Source organism: Pelecanus crispus, chromosome Z (assembly GCF_030463565.1).
Source record: "Pelecanus crispus isolate bPelCri1 chromosome Z, bPelCri1.pri, whole genome shotgun sequence".
NCBI lineage: Eukaryota > Metazoa > Chordata > Aves > Pelecaniformes > Pelecanidae > Pelecanus > Pelecanus crispus.
Genome location: NC_134676.1, coordinates 29,917,965 through 29,942,851, shown reverse-complemented (window position 1 = coordinate 29,942,851; position 24,887 = coordinate 29,917,965). Strand labels below are relative to the sequence as shown.

At 39.8% G+C, this 24,887-nt stretch overlaps 1 protein-coding gene across 4 annotated transcripts in view; it reads right to left on the bottom strand.

Annotated features, from left to right (window-relative positions):
• MRPS27 (mitochondrial ribosomal protein S27) overlaps positions 1-24,887 on the bottom strand; it is a 47,879-nt gene that overhangs the window by 8,781 nt on the left and 14,211 nt on the right. For 2 of the 4 annotated variants that reach the window (XM_075725992.1, XM_075725993.1), the window contains exons 4-8: positions 8,679-8,768; positions 6,621-6,735; positions 6,039-6,117; positions 4,615-4,730; positions 1,699-1,801 (exon numbers count right to left, since the gene is read on the bottom strand). In XM_075725992.1, coding sequence (XP_075582107.1) covers positions 1,699-1,801; positions 4,615-4,730; positions 6,039-6,117; positions 6,621-6,735; positions 8,679-8,768 — 503 coding nt within the window. Of the gene's footprint in view, positions 1-1,698; positions 1,802-4,614; positions 4,731-6,038; positions 6,118-6,620; positions 6,736-8,678; positions 8,769-21,163; positions 21,216-24,887 lie in introns of those variants that run through there. The other 2 variants (XM_075725994.1, XM_075725991.1) reach the window with 2 other exon arrangements.

Below are 24,887 nucleotides of genomic sequence, written 5' to 3'. Positions count from 1 at the left end.
AAGGAAATATGGGAGACATGCCAAAATGAAATTTTCATTCTTGATTTAGGACATTCTGTGCAACAGGTCTTCACTGACTTTAGTGGGACCTGTGACGTGCAGCATCACTGACAATGTGGCTTTTCTTCTGATGGTAATTACTAGAGAACACGAAACTCCTACATAATAGAGGGAACGTACATCATGTTGAAGTTGGTGAGTACTAATTTATAATGACTGCCACTCTAAGGTTTTGATTTTGCATTGTCAATGCAACAAATAATACGACTTCAGTACGAGAGTTGTATCCAAGCTCTCAATCTAGTTTGCACTCTGGCTATAATGACACAAAACTATGAAACACACCTTACTCTTTTTTTACATGGAAGAGAACAGTGTAGAAAAAGCAAGGTAATAAGTGCACAGACAACGCTTGTGGACTATGGCTAAATTAAAATAGCTGAGGTGCTTTAGGCCACTGTGCCCGTAGACATCTTTCACTCTCTCACAGGTTGGTTCCATTAGTGTTGGCAAGACTGTGGAATACATGACATAACAGTAAATAGGTTTTGATCTACTGAATGTCAATGTCATGGAACAAGTACTGCTACTCACAGACAACAGTGAAGTGCATTTTTGAAATATGGCTACTACTCAACCAATCTATATGACATAAAAAACACCCCAAACTGAATGCCAACTGGACAGCAAAGTCCCTATTTGTATCAGTATCCCCACTGGATAACATACTGCAGCTCTATGGAAAATCCTGCTTTCAAGTTAATTTTCACATTTATCCCCCTTTTTGACTGCAAATTAGTTTTTTGCCTTACAGTCACGATAAATCCAAATCAGCATCCTAACTCTGCCACTACATATTGTATTTTGAGGCCACATTTTAAGAACAAGTCCACTTTTTAATTACCCTAAGTAAATTCTAGAATAAAATATAATGCAGTAATGGAACAACTGCAAAATCGTGAATTTAAACTTAATTAATTACTTTAAAGTAAATAATTTTGTAGAGAAGGACAAAACCCATCTGCACTATATTCCTCTAAAGGTTAGAGGAAATTCAAGAATTAGTTACCCCATTCCCCATTCCCCTTCCCTCCAATTCTGGACATACTCTGATCGAAGTGCTTTTTAATAATATGGCATATCATTAGCAGTGAAGACTCATTAACAGATACAGGATAAAGGCGCTGCTATCTGCTGTTCACAACAGAAACATTAACTTTACAGTGACTAGTAAATGTTCTAAACACAGCGGTTTTTAGGCTGTGCTCTCTGAACTTCCTGCGGTTTAAGGATTATTTTAAGAAGCTGACTAACTAGAAAAAGAGTCTATTGTCAATAACCTTAAATTTGTGTTATGGAACTCTGTATTTTTGGGTTTTTTTAAAAATTTGTTGGTCAACAAACAAACCAACCCTGCTGTTCTTTAAGAACGTCTTCTTTCAGCTGCCAATCCAAACCTGCATGGAGTCCTAAAGGAGGTTCTGAAGCTGGCTGATAAAGGGCATACAATTCAAATCAGTACTACTCTCCAGACTTACAAAACAGACTCAGTCTTAACTCTGAAATTGTTCCTTCCACGATTTCTGCCTTTTTCTTTCTTACCCTCCTTGATGACATTTTAATAAAGCAAAGATGCCAGTTTAATTCACCCACTGAAGACAAGAGCAAAAAGATGACTGTGAGGGTGGTAAAACTTACCAAGGAATGCATAGCCATACAGCTGGGAGCTAAAACCCACACTGCTTGTTTGCTTCAGACCCGTAAGCACTAGTGATGCTCCAAGATTTCTTTCCTCTTCCCACTGCAAATAATGTAAACTAAGTAAGTGTTCCGTGACAAACACAAACATAAAATGGCAGCAGCCAAAGACAGCACGTGGCTTTCATCAGATGTCTTAGCAATAAAGAATCATTAAACATGTCTACTGTTCAGAATTACAGTATGTATATCCTGAAGAACAGTACACATTATACTGACAAACACCATTTTCCAGAAAACAGTAAAATGTGAGTGGTTGAGATTTTGCATGGAGGTGTGCAAAGTGCATTTCCTTCAGGACAGAGGGTTACACTGATTTACACTGGCCAAGCCCTATCTCTGTCCTGTAGGTCCTAACACTTGCTTCAGGCTAACACTGCTGAAGAAAAAAAATTACACAGCTTCTGTACTGGACCAGCCTTTTCTTTTAAGTACATGGTAAGATACATGCTCCACTATCCTTCACTAGAATAGGAAAATGCTGAGAGAAGAATATGGTGCTAATGGTTCCTCTGAGTCCAAAATCTGCACTGTGAAAAGAACATATGCAACTTACCAAGGCCACTGTATGTCCCAGGATTAAAAGTACAGCTGCCTGAGCCAGACCACCAGTGATGGCTAAAGAAGGGCACCCAATCAGTAAGTACATTAAAACCACAACAGTAGTGTGAATTTTGTTTTGCTATGGGATAGTACAGTACATTTTTCAAGATGACAGAAGCACAAACATCGAGGATAAATGTCTCTTTACTGCAAGTGAAAGGAACTGAACAACTCTCATTGCTAAGAAAATGATGAAAAGGAAGCTGTATAAAGCAATAGGTTGGAGGAAGTCTGACTCTCTAACACGTGGGCTTTGTGGCAGGGTACTTCAGTGTCTTGTTTATTACCTTATGACTTGAAACAGATAACCCTGGTGAAAGGAAGAAGCCTTAGGTACAGTGAGTCTTAAAAAGCACAAAGGTTCAACCTTCTGGTTTAATGCATTATTCAGAGATGTCTTTTCAAGGTATGGCATTTTTTTTGTGTCTCCATTTGGGTGCTGCAAGAATTTGCATGTTATCATCTGGGTTATCACCTGACAGCCAGGCAAGGTATTTGCCTGATCCAGAGAAGGGATACAAGGAGACAGGGCTGAACGTGCTAAATTCAGCACTCAGACGAATGCTACAGGAAAATCAGATGCAACTGGGCTGGAAAAACAGGGCTTTTAGAGTGGTCTAGGTTCTTTCAGGAGCTAGCCCATTTGGCTCCAAGAGCTGGACGAACTGCAAGAACTTAACGTTAACACCTGTGCAGTGGAAGGTAGCAATCATACTGATTGTTCGCAGCAGTCAAGGAGGAAGCTTTCTGGGGAAAGCCAAGACCAGTCAGGCTTTCAGTGGTGTTTGCAACAGCAGAAAAATGGAAGCTCTCTATCACCACTACTACACACACTAAGGCCTAACATAGCAGGATTCAGCCCAAGATCCAGCTCTCAAAGTCAAAAAACCATTTCATCAGGCTGCTGGACCCTAAGCTACAGCCAAGGGCCTGTCCACAACAGGACACTGGCTGACCTGTCCCACATGTTGGGAAAACTGAATGAGATTTTCAGGAGTAGCTGAGCAGATCTCAAACTCTGCCTACCCCCACTTCTTAAATCAAACACAGAAAATCGGTACTGAGCATTATGAGGTGTTGAATGGTAATCTGTATGGTGTATACATATAAAAATATGGCTTCTGATGTCTTTGGATGGGGCTATTTCAAAATGCATATTAAAGAAGTCACAGCTAAATAAATATGCTTGCCTTAAATGTGTTTCATGTCCACACCACCCTCGCTTGCATATTCAGCTTTCATGAAATGCTATACATACTAACAAGTGCTTGTCTTTGCAGTGAGGATACACAAACATGGACAAACATAATGGGAAAATGAGATTTTCATCCCTCTGTTTTTCATATACAAGTGATCAAGCATACTTGACTTCTGGGGAATGGAGAATAGAGAACAGGGTAAATGAACATCTGTTTTCTATAGTGAAAACTGAAATTACAACCCAATTGAGTAAAACCTTAAGGCATCTGTAATATACATTTTGGAAGAGGCTTTGTATAAGACAAATGGAGGATTCAAGCATTATCCTTATGGATGACAACATGCTATTGAAGGCCTGTGCCAAACTACATGAAAAGTAGCTGCCTAAACTGCTGGAAATGGCAGAGCCCTTTGCAGATACCTAACTAAGCCCCTTCTGCAAGGGTAGAATAATGCCACTTCCAAAATCCTGAACTGTCATGCTGGCCTTAAGCAAGCAAGATGTGAATAAGAAACCCCTAATCCTTGGAGACAGGAGAGATGTAACAAACTTAGTTTTAAAACAAATACGTACTAGAAACAATACACCCAAAGCCAAATGGGACAGCAAAAATCCTAGTGAAAATGCTTTACAATTCTGCAACATCACCATTATGAAGCTCTAATGGTGAGCAATATGCGTCTTAACAGTGTCCTCTAAAATAGGTGACAGTTTTTTTGTGTTGACTGATAGAGCCTTCTTTGAGCTGAACTGAAATGTCATTTCATAACCTTCCAATGGGCATACACTACATCTGAAAATCCCAACACACCTTCCCTTTCAGAGAAAGGAGCAAAAGGGGTGACAAGTTATTGGATAGATTTCATATTTTGTTGTTTCTTTTTTTTTTTTTTTCTTTCTTCTGCAGTTGTAAAAATAACGAAAAAAAAGGGAGTATTTATTTTTTCCAGGTAAACTTAGATGAAATAAAATATATTCAAGATTGAATGCCCAACTGACTGCACCATGATACTTAGAGGGTTTGTGTATCATTTTGAGTGTGGCCAGCTTACCGTATGTTCAGACTTGCTTGCCAGGTAATGGTATAAAACATAGAGAGAAAGAAGCTGTGTTGAGAACTCATCAAAACTTTCTTGCAGCATGATCTCTGTTACTACTGACATAGCATCTATGGAGGAAAACAATACATACTCAGCAAGTGCAAATTTACACAGCTCCCTTTCACATCCACTCATGTTCACTGATACTTTATCACTGTAGTATGTTTTGCAGTAGTTAGGGAGAAAGTTAAATATTTCTTATGACTAGCAGTATAGAATTAGTCTTGCTCACTTGGGTTATTCAAACATGCTGTAAGAAGGAAGAACGGATTGAATAGCATGAGACCACAGCAAAGGAGCTTTCCAAACTCATCTTAGCTCTACACTCTTCAGTTGGCTCTCCTTTGCTCAGCAGTTTAATCATTAACATTTTTTAAAAAATCTCTAAAAATTACTTCTTTTTTCTTGTGTTTAGATTACAAACATGAGAAGACCAGCTTAAATTCACTCCCCTTAAGGTGACAGGAGAGTACAATGGAGCACAAACATCACAGATGACCCACAGCACTCACTGTGTTCAGCAAACAGTGCTCTGGAGGAACTCCACAGGGAGTTCCAGTGACACTCCCTGTCCAGAAAGACAGTTTGTTAAACAAAAGGCCTTTAGCCTGTCAAAGAAAAGAAATATGGATGGAATAAGGGGGAATTCACAGACAGGGGGCTCTCAAAATAAAATAAATACATGTATTAATTTGTCATTTAGCAAAACCTTCATGATAAAAGCTACAGACAAGTCCTGCAATTCTACTGTCCCTTTCAGTTACTTGTTTTACAAGATGCTTAAGCAAAGAAAAGCTCACTGCAAGTCTACAGTACCACAAAGCGCGCAGTGAAATTAAAATCTTAAATATTTGTCATCAAACATGAGAGGATTATTCATCTCAACACTTAAACAGTCAACAGTGAAAGACAGGCACATCAACATGGCAGTTCAGCATAGCTGGCTCTCTCCAGTGACAGACAGAAAGTCTAGACAAACAGTTTAGATATGTAGCTTTTCAAGGAGCTAAATGTAGGTAAGAAGAACTCTACCAACATGCATTTTGATTTTTATAACACTCTCATTATCACTAATAACTAACATCACTATGATGTTGTTAGCATGTAAGTCAGAATTGTAAAAACTGGAGAAGTTGCTTTACATTTGGAATGGGATGAATCACAGTAGAAACTGTGAATTGCATATGTTTCAAAATTATATAATTAATAAAAACCCAACAGAAATGAGATATGAACATGCAGTTTAAAGGAAGGAGACAGCATGTTTTTAAGGTGACTTGGGAGAAAATATGGCTAAAAGTTTTTAATTCAAAGAAAGGCTCTGCAGATTTAAGAGCATACAACTAATGATGCAGAATTGGTACATATTTTCTCACCTTCATATTTCTTCTGCTTTATAAAACAATCCAACAAAATATTGAAAGTAAAATTATCTGGGAAAATTCCATACTGAACCTGAAGAGAAAAAGGAAAAAAAAAATCAGTGTGAAAATTTGCTGTTCAAATCTTTCCAAGCATAGTGCTGCAGGTATCAGAAAGATCAGAACCATGGAATTGCACACTGCTGCAATGTTAGTCAAGCAACACAAGGAGATTAGCACTGCTCCCGTAATATAGGCCTTTTAACTATTGATGCACTGGATTTGTTTTGGCATTTTTTCTGAGCGTTTGGGACCAAGAGGGGCATTGCCTATCAGGTTTTTACGCCTCTCCTGCATCTAGCATGTTTTGGACACCAATGCTGTTTAAAACCAAAAAGCTTCCTGGGAAAGCAGAGGAAATAAAAGCTGTAAAGAGCTTTAGCCAAAATTCAAGTGCAGCATTAATGTTTGACAAAGAAATATCTGAATTTAAAACCACAGTCTACAGGACCTGGCTGCAATAGAATTCCAGGTAAGCCACACTTGTCTCAAAAAGCTGATCAAATATACTCATGGCTTTTCCTTGTAAAAACTTACCTTGTTTTTTAGTGTGTATAAAGCTTTGTCTTGTGCACCATATTTTAAGCACTGTCTGATCCAGCTGTGGATGGTCCAGTCTCTCAAGTACCAGCAATTTGGACTATGCCGAAACCTAAAGGATGATAAACAGTCCAGGTGACAGTATGACCTTCATCACAGAAACAAGTTCTGTAATCAACAAACTATGAGTTTCAGAACCCCCGCCTTTCATGATCTCAACTATAAATCTGCCTGTATTTGACTTTGCAGAGTCAACCATTGCTCTCCATAGAGCTCCAACTAGCCCTTTCAAGTAAGAGAAACAAAACTTTGATACACTTTAATAGTGTGCACGAAGGCAGAATCCGACCTTTTCACAAATGCATAATATTTTAAACTATTCACTTTCCAGAAAGCCTACTGCTTTTCCCTGGAAAAGAGGAATTCCATAAAACAATAGCTTGGTATATTTATGAAGGCCAACTGAGATTGCTATAAACACTAGTACTTTTTAACCTTGTTCTTCTGATTGTATAATATTGTATTGTTGCTGGTGTCATCAAAGACCAACAACGCTCCATGACTGATGGCATCAGCAAGTATCAGAATTACATCAAAACACAGCTGGGTCTGAACCTTTCGAGCTTGTGTAATCTGGTGTTTCCCACCCTCTCCAACTCATGCCTCACTTCAACCACTTAAGAATTCATTGTGTCTCAGCATAGGCCATCCCTTTGCTGCTGCATGCTTTATTTGCGTTTAGAAATGCTTCATCATTGAGGCATGCCTCATGCAAGGGGAAACTGCTGGAGAGCCCTCCCCTGCCCCCCTGCACTGGCTGCCTTGCTCTCAACGGATGTTTCTTCAACCTGTTCTAAGACACCTTATTGCATGGCTTCAGCAGTCTTCCCAGGCAACCTACTCCAGTGCTCGACCCATTTGTAAAATTAAATACTTTAAGTTCAGCCTCTTTTATTTCATCCTTATTCAGACACATACGCTTTGCTCTGTATTTGGAGAAGTGGTGACAAAAAGCATATGGAGCTTTACCTTTGGCAAAGACTCAAAAAACAATTAAACATCTAGTGGTAGGAGCTGCTGCCTTGGTCCTGGGCTGAAATTCACACCCCAGTGCAAAGAGATGCACGCAACCTTACTCAATTCAAATTGTATGCACGAAAAATGGGCTCAGTCCCCAGCACAAAAGTGACTGCCACTTCCTGTGGAAAACGCTGATGACTGAGCTGGGCTCATGTGCAGATGCTTGCGGCCTCAAGCCAAGCTGCAGCACAATTTAGAGGCAGGGTTGGCTCTTCCATCTGAGTGAGCATGCTTTCCAGAACATTTATCAGATTAACGTGGCCACCAACTCTCTTTCCCCCTCAGTGAATCTCTGCGTATTTCATCCCACAGCTGAGGGCTACACAGATGACCAAGCCTGGAAAAGTACTGCAGCATACAGAGCCTTTAGAATGCAGAAGACATCCATGCCAAAAGCAGAGCTAAACAACTGCACCAAGTCTAAATATACAGTTTCGTAAGTGGCACATGAAATCTCCCTATTAAACTAGAATTTAACAGAAAAAGAAAAGCATGCTTTGAATATTAAATTACAAACATCCATTTTGTTGCTCTAATTGCTTTCCATTTTCTTCCCTCTGGAGTTCAAATATTGGGAATGGCAAGAATGTCTATTTCCTTTCATTAAAGTCCTGTTTCAATAATGCTTACAGGAAGCATCAATTACAGGCATTTGGATTTAATCCTATTTTGATAAAACAATTATCTAATTGCTACAGACTGTTTCACCAGCCACTTAAGATGGGTCAGAGTCCAGCACCCAGCAATAAAGCTGCCAGCATCTTTTGAAGTTGCTTCATTAAATGGTTAATATTGTTTCACATGTGGAAAACGACAGACTTGTCTTATAAAAGCATGACACTGATGCTCTCAAAGACTCAGGCCTTTCTTTTGATACAATCTTTGGCATTCTTCCTACTAATTAGTTATACAGAAGGGAAGCAAGCATTTAATAAATGCAACCACCCAAAGGTTTTAATGCGTTTGAATATTCACCTTTTTGCAGAGCTGCGTTCATTCTCTTGAGTACACCACAGTGAAAAGAGCACTCCAATACCTCCTGCACCTTGGGAATGCCACAGCCTACTGTAATGGTGAAATGTTTCTATGTTTCAAAGTCAACTTGTACTTGGACAGTAAAAGGCCTAACAGGGATGAGATGTGGTCCTCAATCAACACAAGTTTCTGGAATTAGTATGCACAAAATTCAGAGGCATGTTATAAAAACTCTTTTAAAAAGATCTTTGCATGAGCTTTGTAGGGCTGGGACTGATTTGAGAGCGTGTGTGTGTATAGACAGCCGCAGGATCTATCAGATATAATTACTGTATGTTACTATTAAGATCTTTACGCTCGGACCAGGTCTCCACTGCACTACGTACGATGCAAATAAAAAGCAAACAGCTTCTCAGTCAAAGAATTTTCTAGTTAATTCTAATAATTAATTACAAAACAGTTGCCTGGGAATGAAGAGAGGGGACTGGTGCCAAAATTATTCTGTCTCTGTGTCAACAAGAATGCAATACATATGCACATACACGATCCCTCAACACTACACACTTCCATTAATCCACGATGTGGTAGAAGGAGAATTGGAAGTGAAAGGGAAACAGGTACACTACAATCTTTAATTGTTTCTGATCCATATAATGCTGGGATGAGCTTTGTCTCTATTCTACTAGCTAAGAGAAGCCAACAGAGTATGTGTTTTTACAGCTAATGTAGACAAACTAACCAAATGTTGTGGCAGACATTTTTATTTGAAAGGGAATCAGGGAAAAGAGGAGACTGCTGGTCATTTTGACAAGCATTAACATCTTACTTCTCCTCTTTCTCCACAAAACACAAACCAGAATACAATTAAGCAAGGCAATATGTTCAGGGACAGATGAAAAGACAGAAGGAAGCTAAAACTACAGAAAGCAGAGGATTCAGAGTGAATTAAATAAAGGAAGCCTCCAGCAGTTGCTGTGTGTTTAATGGAAAGACCAGGAGGTTATCTTGCAGATGTCTGCTGCTGAAACTCATTTTTCTGAGAACTAATAAAAACCTGAGAAGCACAAGATTCTTATAATGCGTTCAGAAAAGACAAGGAGAAGCATCCATAACAGTATTAGGGGAGGTCCCTGTTGGACTTTAATGTTAATGGCTAAAGAATCAATATGGTCATCCTTCCAGTCATTGAACTGAGAACATCTGTCTCCACAGGGAACAAGACGAGGAATATCTGTAAGACAAGGAGTTCCTGAAATATCAAGGTCATTATGAATCTAACAGCACACAGTGCAATGGTACTAGAATTCCCCTTATTTTGGAAAATTGTTCAAATGATGCAGCCCAGAAACTTGATTTTCATTAAAACATTTCTTTATACTTGCAAAATGATTGTAACTTGGAAGAGATACAGCAAGTGTACAGCCTCAGTACAAGGCAACCAGAACATTTTTAGCCAAGCAAGTGCATATTCTTTCTTGCTCACAAACTGACCAGGACACTGGGCTAAGAATACATTTTTAGTTTACCGATTTCCTGCACAAGGCCCTATTGCTCATCATTTACAACAGTGCTGAAGTACTCATGCTGTGTTAAAGAAACTGAACAACGGAAAAGTTTATCAGATGCTGAGAGTGCTTTATGGAGTGCTCTACTAATACAGCAAGCATGACTTCTGTTGGTGCCCTCCCACACTGCAGAAAAGCTGAGTTGCTTCCCTTCTTTATTTATTTTAAATGTTTTTTCAAATTTGTTTGGTGCCATCAAGTGGTGATGCACTCTAGTGCTGCTTTCACATACCTTGTATTCTCAAGGGAAGTAATACAGCAACCCTGAGAGCAAACAGAAGCACCAACATGCTGGACTGTATTCTTCTCCCTAGGTTTGGTACAGGGGAGTTCATTGCTTTGGGGACAGTCACAAATGAGGAAGATGGTGAAGGAAAACTCACTGGATTACAGAAGAGCAAGTGCTGCAGAAATAATATACTACCAGGAACAGCTCTGCTGCACAGAGGGAAAGCCAGCTCAGCAGATCTGTTCTAATTCTTGGCTAAGCTGATCAGAAGCTCCCATATTGCACTCTGTGGCTTTCTTAAGGGTCAATCCAATCCCTGGTACTGCCAGACGCTATCCTTGTGCAATATGCTATTTTTTCTTTTTCCCCCCATGTGTGAAAGAGGAAGAAGAGTCCCCTTCCTATCTCCAACTTTGTCTGACCTAATGAGAAAGTATTTTGTAATGATCTACACATTCAGTGCACAGAACTGTATGATCTCTTAGGCCTCCAAATTTCTTCAAAACTTTCTAAATTTCACCTATGTTTTGCTTTGCTAATTTGGCATTACCATTGTCGTGGTTTAGCCCCAGCCAGCAGCTAAGCACCACGCAGCCGCTCGCTCACTCCCCCTCCCCCGATGGGATGGGGGAAAGAATCAGAGGAGTGAGAGTGAGAAACACTCCTGGGATGAGATAAGAACAGTTTAATAATTGAAATGAAGTAAAACAGTAATGATAATAATAACAATACAATAATGATGATAATAATAATAATATACAAAGCAAGTGATGCACAATGCAATTGCTCACCACCCGCTGACCGATACCCAGACAGTTCCCGAGCAGCAATCACTGCTCCCTGGCCAACCCCCTCCCCCGCCCCAATTTATATACTGAGCATAATGTCATATGGTATGGAATAGCCCTTTGGTCAGTTTGGATCAACTATTCTGGCTGTGCCCCCTCCCAGTTTCTTGTGTACCTGGCAGAGCATGGGAAGCTGAAAAGTCCTTAACTAGCATAAGCAGTACTTAGCAACAACTAAAAACATCAGTGTGTTATCAACATTCTTCTCCTCCTAAATCCAAAACACAGCACTACGCCTGCTAATAGGAAGAAAATTAACTCTATCCCAGCCAAAACTAGGACAACAGTACATAAAATCAACTCCTTAAATAAAACCTCTTGTACTATAATGTTGTTCTCTGTTCTTATGCTTTAGAGATTTCTGTACTGTCTTCTACCACATTGCAAGGAAGTGGAGAAATTAACAACAGAAGGACACTGAGCAATCTTCACCCTTTCATTATTTCTAATATATATCATATAGATGTGTTATTGTGCTTTCCTCAGAGTTAAAACCAAAAAGGTTTCATATGTTGCTAGTACCCTTGTAGGATCCAGCCCAGGAAAGGAAGGAACCTACCTAGTGGTAGTCACTGTAACAAATTTCTTCCACCTATACTTCAGATCTCTCTTCTTTTAGAACTAGAGAGAAATATGGGCTTACACATTCATTTGCTTTAATCAGGAGGGGACGGTACCAGATTTCTTCTCATCCACTTAAAATTCTAAGAATTCATGAAGCAAAATGCAAGGAGACTTAAAATGAATAAATATTGTTAGAAATGTCCCTGCGAGCCAGGAAGCAGCTCTCTCAATGGAACGAATCCAAAGCCGCTCCACATTTTACAAAAGTCATACAGGGCTGTGAAGCTCCTTGGCAATGCCATGTTTTTTTTCTTCCCAGGCACATTTTTTAGGCTAGAGTGCATAATGATCAAATGGATTCCAGGCAGTCTTAGCTTGGAAACTGGAAGGCTAAGGAAACATCACCCAAAACTCTTCCTTTGTTTGTCATTTCCAGCCACGGGCCTTGGGAAAAATCATGTGCATTTTAAACGGACCCAGAGTCATTGCTCATGTGTCAGCATCAAAGGCAACAGCCCTGAAAAAAATCTTTGTTGATTGAAATTTCCTTTTAAATGTGAACAAAACTTTATTTTTCCATCTCGTCTTTGCCTCCATCTTAGCCTACACCTTTCTTTGTATGCATCCTTTTAAAAATGTCATGTATAAACACATCAGTCCTATAGGAAATACTTCATGCATTAACTGCCTACACTCAAGCAAAAACAGCGGGAACACTTTAATTCTGTGTTGAAATAAAAAACTCAACTAGTATACATAGTATAAGAAATCAATTATCAAAAGCAGTAACTGGACAGGTTTTAAAAATTAGATGAGTCAACTATAACAGAGGACAGTCTCATGCTGAGGCAGAATCATACTCTTACACAAGAAGAGAAGTGGTTTGCAGACTCCCTGAAGAAAGCCCACATTCAGCCCTTACTCTGTTTTAATTTTTATTGACTTTCCCCAATCTTTGATTTTAAAATAATTTAGCTCTTGATTGCTTTGACCATAAAATTAATTCTTCTAAATTAGGCTCGCTCCACCTCCACATGAATGAATATTTCTTGCACAGCATCTTTTGTTCGGGAGTTGCACAGAGCTGTAACAACACTGATGAATATGGCCTCAAAACATGCCTAAATGATCAGTTTTTAGATATGGAGAAACTACAGTAAAGAAGCACAGTAAAACATCAAGGCTGAACAGGAGACTTAAAGAATACTTTTAGTATAGGGTCTTGCTCTCCATTTATACCATATTCAGCTTTTATTTCTCATATTCAGCTTTTATTTCTGTCCATCCTGACGTTAGAGGTTTACCCGTTTCTTAACCCTTATGCTTAGAAAAAGGTCCAGAACTGGGAGAGAAGATATTTTTGGTAGAAGTGCATACTACGCAGTCATTTAGGAAGTCTCAGGATATCACCCCGGGTAACCACCCTCTCCTAACAACTGAAGGGACAGAATTCACCATTCAGTAGTCTCAGAGTAGCTACTGCATTGCTCAAACCCATGCTCCTGCACAAAGCTTTGCAAAGTCTCTTTCTAACAATGACTACCACATACAGCAATCAATCATATAGCAGCTAGGTTCTAGTTTATCCTTTACTGACCTAGCTACTTTGCCAGCCAGTTATTACAGCTGATTAACAAATGACAAACTGAATTTCTGATACAACAAGCATTTCTGCCCATTGTTGTCAATCTCTTGTACCACTAATGTTCTTCTTCCTTTTGATGGATTTAAGGCACCTTTGTGAGTAAAACACAAAGAACAGCCTTATTATGTTAAAAAGAAAAAACATATCAAATAGTTGTAAAATCCTAGATAAATGTTATAAATTTCAAAACAATGTGTGAATGGAGATGCAGTTTACAGCAGCATAAAAGAAATGCTTTGCTTATACCTAAACAGACATAAGAACCACCACAAAAGAAACATAACAGCAACAGATCCAGAGCCTACAGCAAAGTTTAAAGCAATTTATTGGGATTCCTGTCTCTGAAAAGTACCTGAATTATTTATCTGTCCTTCCATCCACAGGCAGTGAAAATAACAGAACTGGAGCGAAGCAGCTCTTCCAACTTTCTGCCACCAGGTTACACCAGGCAGCCTTGAACCCCTCTAGAATCATTTGCAAAGCACAGAGAGGAGGAATGCTTCAGAGAAGTCGATCAACTTAAAGTATCCCACAGGCTCGCCTTGAATGCCTTGAACCTTTATCGTAATTAGTTCATAACCAGACTGAAAAAGGAAAGCCAAGGCTCAAACAACATATTGCTTCTCAGTACACCCTTCGTCCCTGGGAAAACTCTCCCAGGCTGTTAAATGTGTTTCCTAAAAAGCTCCTCTAGCCATGTAGATTCAAAATACTCCAGAACTACACACTCCCCGGCAGGACACCAATGGAAATTCACTTCTCAAAAGAACACGAGTCAGGATTTCTTCTGTATCAGCTTGGTTGAAGGTGTTCTGTATGCCTCAACCTGACACAATAGGACATCAATCACAGGCCTTGTCTAGCTAGAAACTAAAGGTCTTGACATTTAAAAATCCAGTATCAACTTGGTTCCTTGTTCTAAGCATAATATTTAAACAAGACAGGTCAAAGAAGGTCACCAGCTAGCTCACTAAAGCTAAAACTGGCCATTTGGGGATCCCCAGTGTGACTGGTAGAGAAAAGAACATTGTTATGGTACAATATTGCTACTGAGAAAAGGTGGTGGTGCCTGCTTTAGTTTCATCCAGAAAATAAAACCAGGTCTTTTTATCAACATTCAGAAGTTTTATTTCAAACACGAACTATGAAACAAGCAACCTCCCTTTTTGGCTTTACTCCTTTATTGTCAAGACAGAATGATGAGGTGAACAACATGGGAGATTTGCTTCACTTCTTGTTGCTTAGAGATATATCCCCAGTGAAAGAAACCAAATAAACAGACACTTTGATATGGTATTTTTATTTTTCTCCTCCTCCTAGGATAGTAAGAGTGTCTTGTTACCCAACACCCTTCATCTCTCCTGCTCCTTTTAGAAAAGACAGGCAGGAAAATCAGATTTTCTTCTCACACACATGAAGAATCCATACTACTTTCACCATAAAGCTGAAATTCACTCAAAGAGCAACAGTTAACAAGAAAAAGTCTTGTCATAACAACAACAACAATAATAAAAAGCCCAACTTTTCCCCAAACTATTGACTGTAAAGGACACCAATGGGCCGGGGCCAACTGTATGAGGTTCAACAAAGCCAAGTGCCGGGTCCTGCACTTCGGGCACAACCCCATGCAACACTACAGGCTTGGGGAAGAGTGGCTGGAAAGCTGCCTGGCCAAAAAGGACCTGGGAGTGCTGGTTGACAGCGGGCTGAACATGAGCTAGCAGTGTGCCCAGGTGGCCAAGAAGGCCAACAGCATCCTGGCTTGTATCAGGAATAGTGTGGCCAGCAGGAGCAGGGAGGTGATTGTGCCCCTGTACTCGGTGCTGGTGAGGCCACACCTGGAATACTGTGTTCAGTTTTGGGCCCCTCAATACAAGAAAGACATTGAGGTGCTGGAGCGTGTCCACAGAAGGGCAACAAAGCTGGTGAAGGGTCGGGAGCACAGGTCTTTTGAGGAGCAGCTGAGGGAACTGGGGTTGTTTAGCCTAGAGAAGAGGAGGCTGAGGGGAGACCTTATCACTCTCTACAACTACCTGAAAGGAGGTAGTAGTGAGGTGGGTGTTGGTCTCTTCTCCCAAGTAGTTAGCGATAGGACAAGAGGAAATGGGCTTAAGGTGCGCCAGGGGATGTTTAGGTTGGATATTAGGAAAAATTTCTTCATGGAAAGGGTAGTCAAGCATGGGAACAGGCTGCCCAGAGAAGTTGTGGAGTCACCATCCCTGGAAGTGTTCAAAAAGCAGGTAGACGTGGCACTTTGGGACATGGTTTAGTGGGCATCTTGGTGTTGGGTTGATGATTGGACTGATGATCTTAGAGGTCCTCTCCAATCTTAATGATTTCTAGTTTTTACTTTCATTATAAATAATCCGGCCAACCAAGCCAGGAAACATGAAATTGCTACTCTACCCTTAATTGGTTTAGTGATGGACTTGGTAGTGTTAAGTTAATGGTTGGACTGGATGCTCTTAAAGGTCTTTTCCAACCTAAACGATTCTATGATTTCTTGCTTTAGGGAGATTTTTGAATCTCAGCAATTTCTAAGTGTGTCAGGCTGAAACTTGCTGTATTAAAGCTCAACAAAAGGTCAGTTCTGCTGACATCTTTACTCATGTCTCCAAAAACTGCTTCATACAAAGGCTGTAAAAAATGGCATATGTATAAGTAAAGTACTGATTTGATTGTTACCCTTTTACTAGCCCAGCTATGCCTGTCATTATTTCAATTAATTCTCCATCTGTCCAAAAGCTGGTACATAAGTTATTGACTGGACTAATTTTTCAAAATGAAAAAGAAATGTTTGTGAAAGCCCATCTGTAATTCATAATTGCTGAAATCACCTTTGTACCTGGTTCACTTTGCACAGTGACAGAGAACCCCTGCTAAGGACTGCCAGAAAGTCAGTTTCTAGCAGAAAGCTAGTTCCCACTAGATGCATATTGGAAGTAAGTTTAAAACCTTCTGGGTCCCAAACAGTACGATATGTCATGGGCTTTCTTCAACCAGGGCTACCTGTAAGATTACGTGATTTTAGGGAATAAATTGCTTCAAAGCTAGTTAGATGTTTCATTTTTAAAAATAAACAAATTACTTCAGATGCTTTAGAAAACCTCCATCTCTTACCCATCAACTATTGCAGGGATGCCACAGCAAAGCCTGCGTTCCAGTAACCATTAACCAAGCTGGACGTAGCACAAAAGGCTTTTCAAGCTGACAAGACAGCAACTCCAAGTTTTAGAATAGTTCATTCAGTGTCAGAGGGAACTGAATCAGAGTTAGCACCAACTTGCAGGAGTTTCTGCCTTCCAGCGCTAAGCTTAAACTATGACAGTACACCCCTTTCACATTATATTAAAACACAACACTTTATGGGTATGCATAAAAACCACTGCCAACAAAAGCCAATAATGACTTCTTACTTTAAGAGCAGAAAAAAACCCCAGCCTGTAACTAGACATTGCTATTACAGTACTTCCAAACAGCAACTTTTTAACAGTGCCTAACACACAGCCTAAATTTAACCTGAGACAAAATTAACATAATTTTGTCAGAGGCCTAATTCAGGAAGAGCTGGAGTCCACATTGTAACAATGTTGCATTTTCCATCTATTCTACTCAAATTTTTTATGCTTCACAAAGTATCTCCCAGAAATACACCACACACTAGCCTCAAACTACTGTAACATTACATCCACTGACACAAGCCTTGACACTTCTCAGTTTGATCAGAGTTGAACTTGCACAGATTACAACCAATGTATTCCTCTGGCTTGAGTATCAAAGGCTGCAATACCGAAGCATATGAGCCAAACCATGTATTCTGCAAAGTTGTTCAGTTTCACAGCCCATGCAACCTAAGCAAAAAGAAGGTGCTGGCAAGAGTGCTGCAGGAATACAAATACTGAATGGATCTTAGTAGCCAACTTAAGCAAGGGAAAAGCCAAACCTTACATTTACTGCCAAACACTTAAAAAAATGGATTTGCACAGTTCAGGTTTCACCTTTTCAGATTTGCAGCCTTAGTCCCTCAGTTCAAGTCAATCTAATTTTGTCCTACTACCCGTGTCCTTTTCATTCTCCACTGCTAGAGTCTGATTTCTTTGTGCATTGCTGTCCTTCTGCACCCCATGAGCAAAGGGGAGGCAGAGCTACATGATAAGCTGTCAAGGTAAACAAATCAGGTTTTCGTATTAAGCATGAACACCTGCAACAGAGGGGACAAAATACCTGATGCTAACCTCTAGTTTCAGCCACAGCTGCTGTCAAAAAGGGAACCATTTCCAAAAAGTAAACCATAGTTGCATAGCCAGGTCTTGGCTACCAGGCAGTCCACCATGAATCTGTCTACATTTCATGTCATGTCTCAATGAGCGACAGTTTATCAATATTTTTTATGTTCTTCCAACCATGCATTTTCCTGAGAAAAATATTTTTCACAATGAAACCCAAAAATTCGTGAGTCCTTCATGATACCTTTTTAATTGTTCCTTAACTAGTGAGTTACCTAACCACAGTACTTCAGAGGCTAACTTCTAGTTAGCATACCTCTTCATGTATCTAACTTCTTCCAAGCCCTGTGGGACAGAAATGTCCTTCATTCCATTGCGTATGATGTCAAACACATGGACCAGTAAGCAAATCAAGGATAAACACTGCACAACCAACTCGAGCATTTTGTCAGGCAGTTTGAAATCTGTGGGCTCTTACCAGCTTTGTGATTTTTTTACTCCTTTTCAGGAAAATACTGTACTGTCATATCTGTTATTTAAAGAGAGAGACAGCAGGTACCTCACTTTAAGTACTGCATGTACTGTAGGACAAATGTTCCCCTGTGTAGGTAGGTACAAGCTGCACAGTAAAATGAGGTTGTGCTACTCAAAACAGGCAGAAGATTTCAAAATGCAAAGGGCCATTTTGTAGTTCCTCCCCTTCTGAGATAGGAATACAGCCAAGACCATTAGTTATAAATATAACCCACTACTGGCTTTTCTTCTGCTGATGAGCATCAGTGCATGATGCAAGGCCACGACGCCCTGCCACTTTGCCTTGTTGCAGTGGCCTACTCATATCTTGTATTCAGACTCCAAACTGACATTTACAAGCAACTAGTTCTCCAAGGCACTCACAATACAGGAGGCTTATACATGTCATGTTACCCACTGCACAGGAGAAGAGAGAAGACAAGAGGAGGGAGAACACTACAACTATGTGCAGTTATGTATTGGATGTGTTTCAGTCTGGCTTTTTTTATTTTATTCCTCCAAAGAATCGTGACTTTCAAAACAACACATTATCTTACATAAGATGAACTTGCTGCTTCATGATTTAACCTGGACAAGGAAAACTCTGTGAAAAGGGGTGATCACTGCAGGACAGTAACTTCAATAGAAGACAAAAAAAAAAGAAAAAAACCCAACCCTTTGCAGAGAAAGTGGAGTATACCACTCCTGCTGTGAATGCTCCTCTGTCATGCTCTCACAGTAGCTGCTACACCTTGTCTGCCCCCAGTTACCAGCAGCCAGTCTGGTTTGTCAGAGCTTTGGCACAGGCAGTGTAGGCAAAGGGAGGGGGGTGGATTGTCCATTTTACTCCCAGCTGTCTGCTGCCAGAGGCCATCTGTTTTGCTTGTGGCTGGATTTAGCCCTGCCCTGCTCTCTCCCTAATGGAACTAAGTAGAAAGTGGCTGATTAGACTGAAGAAAGGAGTATTTTTCCCCTTTGTTAAATGACAACAGTAGTGAAAGAGGAGAGATTGGAATTAAATAAATGACAATTTAAAGAGGATGATCATAAAGTTGCCTTTAGAGATTAAAGCCAGCTTTATATCCACACCAATTCTTGTAAAAAGATGTAACTCATAAAGGTGCAAATCTGGTTGCAAAGCCAGTTGCCAAGATCCATGCACTTTCAGCTTGACAAGCTCTACAGTGAAAGTGGGGAGGATGGGAGGAGGGGGGGGAATCAAAATCCCTGTTCATTTTTCAGCAAGAGAAAGAAGGAATGTTTACTATGCCTACATTTACAGCTGAGAAAACAGGAGTTTCTACCAGCTGCTCTCTTGTATACCCCTTTCCAATTTTAGCAACAAACCCAAGAAAGCATTCTTTGCTGGCTGTTTAAAATGCTCCCTGAACTAGATCCTGGGTCAAATCATCACCTGGTCCAAAGACACAACACATGGTTCCCCCAGCTACCAGGGACCTGTCTCAATTCGCTGAGGATCTGGCACACCGCATATGTGCATGGATCATTAATTAGACTAAAGCTGGGAGGCAAGGACAACTCCAGCACCTTTCAAGGATGAGCAGCCCAGCATCCCACAAAAGCTGTCAGGGTGGTGAAGATGAAAATCAACTGCTGAGAGCTGCCACAGCGTTATTCCTGAAATGACGAACTCCACATTTAACAGAGCCCCTCAGGCTTTCAAACTGATGTAGCAAAGGGAAGACAGGGAAGCAGCTGAAAAGCCTGGGGATGTTCTCCTTCAGAGAGAAGGGGGGACACACCAGGATTTTAGGAAATAGGTAAGGGGATATCATCAACTGATAGGAGGGGCTTGGGCTTCTATCTAGGCTTCCCCTGCCCCATTCCTTCCTACACCCCCCCCCCCCCCTCCCCCCCCCCCCCAAAAAAAAAAAGACTAAGGAATGGATTATTCTGCCGAGGAACCAAAGATTTACCAAGGAAGGACAGGAATAGAAAAAAGAGGTAACAGGGACTCTGCCAGAAGGAACACTCACAGGTAGCTGAGCAGAGTGACTGGAGTGCTTGGTACAGAGAAGCACTGAAAATGCAGCTGGCCTTATTCCAGCAGACAGTATACATGTGTTATCTCCAGCATGCAGCTTTAAAAATAACTCACTATTAAAGCAGCATTAAAACAACAACAATGAACAAACAAACAAAGAAAAACCCAAAAGTAAGCACCCTGAATAACTGTTTGGGGTTGGTTTTTTTTTTTTTTTTTCACTTTCCTACTGAGCATCTTACATTCCCACTTCTGGAAAACAAAGAGAGAGAGTAATAACATCCAAAATCACCCCAGGAAAACGTTAAACTACGACCTTTGCTTATTAGTATCTCTATTCTATCACAGCAAAGCATTGTTTTGTGGGTCTGCTTGCAATACAAGCTTCGTCTCTCCTTAGGGAGTAGAACACTTTCACAGGCACAGATGTATATGCAGAAATAAGCAGCCATACAAGTTGTGTAAATATACCTGCTTATTTTCGGTTTTGTTCTGCACTCTAATGTTTTTGAACATTTCTGAAGAAGATGGAAGTACTCAGAAAAAATGAACGACTGGAATCAAGCAACATAAGCTGGCTCTTCAAATTTCTTTATTACTGGGACCAAAAAGAAATCTGTGGCCTGATGGATATAATCAGACAACTTTCTAAATGCTCAGTAACTGGTTGTTGCCCAAACATTTTCAGTCCTACAAAAGCATAAACATCCACTTCTGTAACTAAAAAACAGCCAGCTATTTGAAAATTAACACTGCCAGTCATTTATAAGCTAAAGAAAGACGTATGCTAAAGTAGGTCACTCTCCTCCATGTCATAATAATTTTGATTTTGTTATAAGCATTTCATCTATAACTGTATATAATAGAACAGAAGAAGAACAGATCTATACCTGTGGTGCATTATTTCATCCTTTATCATGGTCATCTTAATGTTCTTTCCATTTCCAAAGGCTTTCACCTTCTGGAACCTGCATCACATTTGCTACCTGTAACTACATACTATGCAGCAACATGCATCAAAACCACAGATATTATCAGAGCACAACACATAAGATATTCAACTTAGTAATATGATCCAGTAGCATGTCTTCACTGATACCAACAAAGCACAGAACACTTTTCTTGACTACTAGGAAGTCCAATAAGATGATGTAGGCCTTTTTTATATGGTTGGTCAGACTGTGTTCATCTTACATGCCCTGTGGAACAAGACAAGCCTATATACAACAATGATTTGTTTAAAATTAAGATCATATGGATTTTTCCTTGTAAACAGTAAAATGAACGTAAGTTCTCACTGAAAATGCAGAAGCCTTGTATTTCATATGTTGGCTGAGGTAACACAGGAAAAAATATTTTAGTGCCTTTGTCCTTCCCTCCATCAGTCTACACTATAAAACCAGCCATAACTTGCCATCATTCAACCATACCGACAATCTTCTTAATAAAGGTGTTGTAGAGTGGGAATTCTCACGCAGTGGAATGTCAGAGAGATGCTTTGGTTCCAGCTCTGCTTCTGCACACCCTGCCAGAGCTGATACTGTTTCCATGGTAGGAAACTAACAGTGTCATGAAACTGCTTGCATAGGTATTATCAGCACTCATATTAAGTCTCCTGGAGAAACTTTTCTTCAAACATTGTAAAGGAAAAAAAAAAAAAAAAAAACCATCAGTATAAAGACAGATAGACACAAACCCCTTTCCATGCTAACCTACAGTGTAATAGGGCCTGGAATGTTTCAAAACATTTCACATTGTTGGTGGATCTCCAGTCCCACTTTCTTACAAGCACTACTTTTAGTCACAAATAAGAGAAAACAATCAAAACAGAAAATCTGGAGTAAACCCAGGTAAGTGGATCAGCTTTACAACATGTACATTCAACCCAAGATGTATTTTCAACGTAACAGCTGTGGCAGGCTATGCAACTCCTATACCCAACATCAGGACACTAGAGAGCCAACATTACTTTCTGCATATCTTTCCCATCCAGCTCCTAACTTACATTTTTCCAAAATAAAACTGATAAAATCAAAACCATGTCCAAGCCCTAAATACTCATCCTGTTCTTAAAAATCCATTTTCAATAAAATATTTGTCCTCATCTTATCAGAAGCTCATCCACAGTTGCTTGGACAGTCCATCTAAGCCATAAACACCCTGATTCACCCCATAGAAAACCATTGCTAATGGCAACAAATCAACACCATAACTTACCTCATAAATTGCCTTTACTCTCTCTTTATTACTGATTACAGTAAAATAATCACAACCACTGGCATTCCTAAGAAATTTTCTGCCTGATCTGGAAGTCTTTTGACTATGTACTTACTCTTCTGTCTTGTGACATTTAAACTGTTCAGCATTTTGAGTACATGCTGGTTGCAGTAGCACAAAAACCTGTATTTCCCAAACTATAGCATAAATGCTCTCCCATTTTTAGACTATTTTGGGTTTTTATACTTGATGTGTGAAGATAGATGAAGTTAAAATGACCTAATGTTTTCATTTGAATGGCTACCCCCACTTTTGCTCACAACACAATCCAGTGTTACCCAGCAGTATGACTCAGAAACTTAAAGCTAACAAAAAATTAACAGAATTTATATTTGAAATATACTGCTTACAAAAAAAATCCCTGAATTCAACAACTTGCATTAAGTATCTTTTTCTCCTCAAGAGACATATATTTTACAGCTAATTTTACCAGCAGGATACCACAGACTAGAGAAAGTTACTAGCTCAGCAACTGAAACAGAATTTTTAGTGACTGTTGCCCCTTCTACAGCTGCAATCCTAATATATTCCTTATTCTCCCATGTTATGTTTAGTTCAGCTCACCAATGAGTAACTTGTGACTGAAAACAGCAGGAATACATGCTTACCTCTTCTTAATAAAACACAAATAAAAACTGGCACCTACAAATACTAAAATCCTGAAATCTTGAGAATCTGTTAATATCACCAAATAAAACCAAGATTTCCTGTAGTTGACAAGTTTTAAATGCAAAACATGTTCTGATAAATGCTGTTGGCAAGAAAGCTGTTGGTTGTAAGACATGAAAATTCTGCTAATATTCTTTTCTTGCAAGAGTGGTAGTGAAATCCTTTCTCCCAATACTAAATGAAAAATATGTCTACATGGGATGTGGACCGAGTCAGTTCTTTCCATTTCTGAATCTGACTGGCTTTATCTTTCTATCTACTCCAGAAATATTGGGGGGGGGGGGGGGGGGGGGGGCTGCCCCCTAAGGTTGATGTATGCATTGTTTGCAGAAGAATCTTTTTTTTCCCCTTGCTTTAAATAGAAAGGTTTTTAAAATCCAAACACTTTAGTGTTGGCAACATGAAAAAAAGAAAGATTAGTATTGAAGGAAAACCTTCCAACTTCTGCTTTCACATGCAGTGCCTAGAAAATTCTTGTCCAGTTTCTGCCAAGCTTAAAGGAAAGCGCATACAAAAGGACAGATCAACTATGAAAAGCAGATGACTGAAAACACCAATGCTACAGGAAGAGATCTTTCTGAATGCTTTTCAGCGTTATACCTTTATTGGGTTCTCCCCGACTTTACAGCACAGTTACACTGACTGAGCACACCTACTCAAATGAGATATGGTTACAGGATTAGGCTTGCTGAAATTTGGCTCTGGGTTCTGAAACGTAGTTGCTAGTTATCTTCTCCAAGGATTCCTATAGCTCAGACTCTGACAAACTATGGACAGATAATGACAACAGAGAAACCATGAAAGATGACAGGAGGAGTAAGCACATGTGCTCCTCTGTGCAGGTATGAGTGAATGATAGAGACAAAAGAACAGTGGAGTCTCTAAGACCAGAATACTTATATCTGACAGCACTGGCTTGGATAGTGACCAACAGTTCTTCCCATGAAGCAGCATCACACACTGGCTACCAAAATGCAACAGCATTAAACACAGGGACTTCTGTCATTCACGTGCAAATTACTGCAGCATTCTAATGAGGTAAATTTCTCTGGTGCTTCCCTTCCTTGTGTCTCCCAACCTGCCAAAGGGCAGTCCAGATCTTTTGCAAATTAAGTTATTTTGGACTGCTCAGCTGAGGCAGCTGTCCAAACTGGTAAAACATACCATTCTGGCTATGAAGTGTATTTTTCTCTCAAGATGCTTCCACCACTTCTCAATATAATTTCAAAACATAACTGCAGTATAACGTGAATAACAGGCAGATATTTCTGATTCATTTCTGTATCTTTTTTTTTTTTCACCCACATATTTCTCTGGAGGGAGCAAAAGCCAAGACCTCATGAACTGATGTAGTCTATGTCAGTTACAGCCTTAGGACAATGAAAACATCTCAAAGGAAGAATTAAATATGTTGCAGGATTGTGTCTACACCTCTTCTCCTTTTTCTATTTCTTCTGGAACAGGTTAATGGTATTCACTGCATCCTGTAGATTTATATACAGAAACAAAATACCGTATTAGTGGGAATGAATGCCATGCAAAGTATATTTCAGGAGTAAAATATTTTTTTTGGTCCGTTGTGACTATTTATTACAAGCAACACTTTAGAGTAACTGAATGTTTTCATATGTTAAACTGCTTGATTGGCATGAAAGTATCAAAACCAGC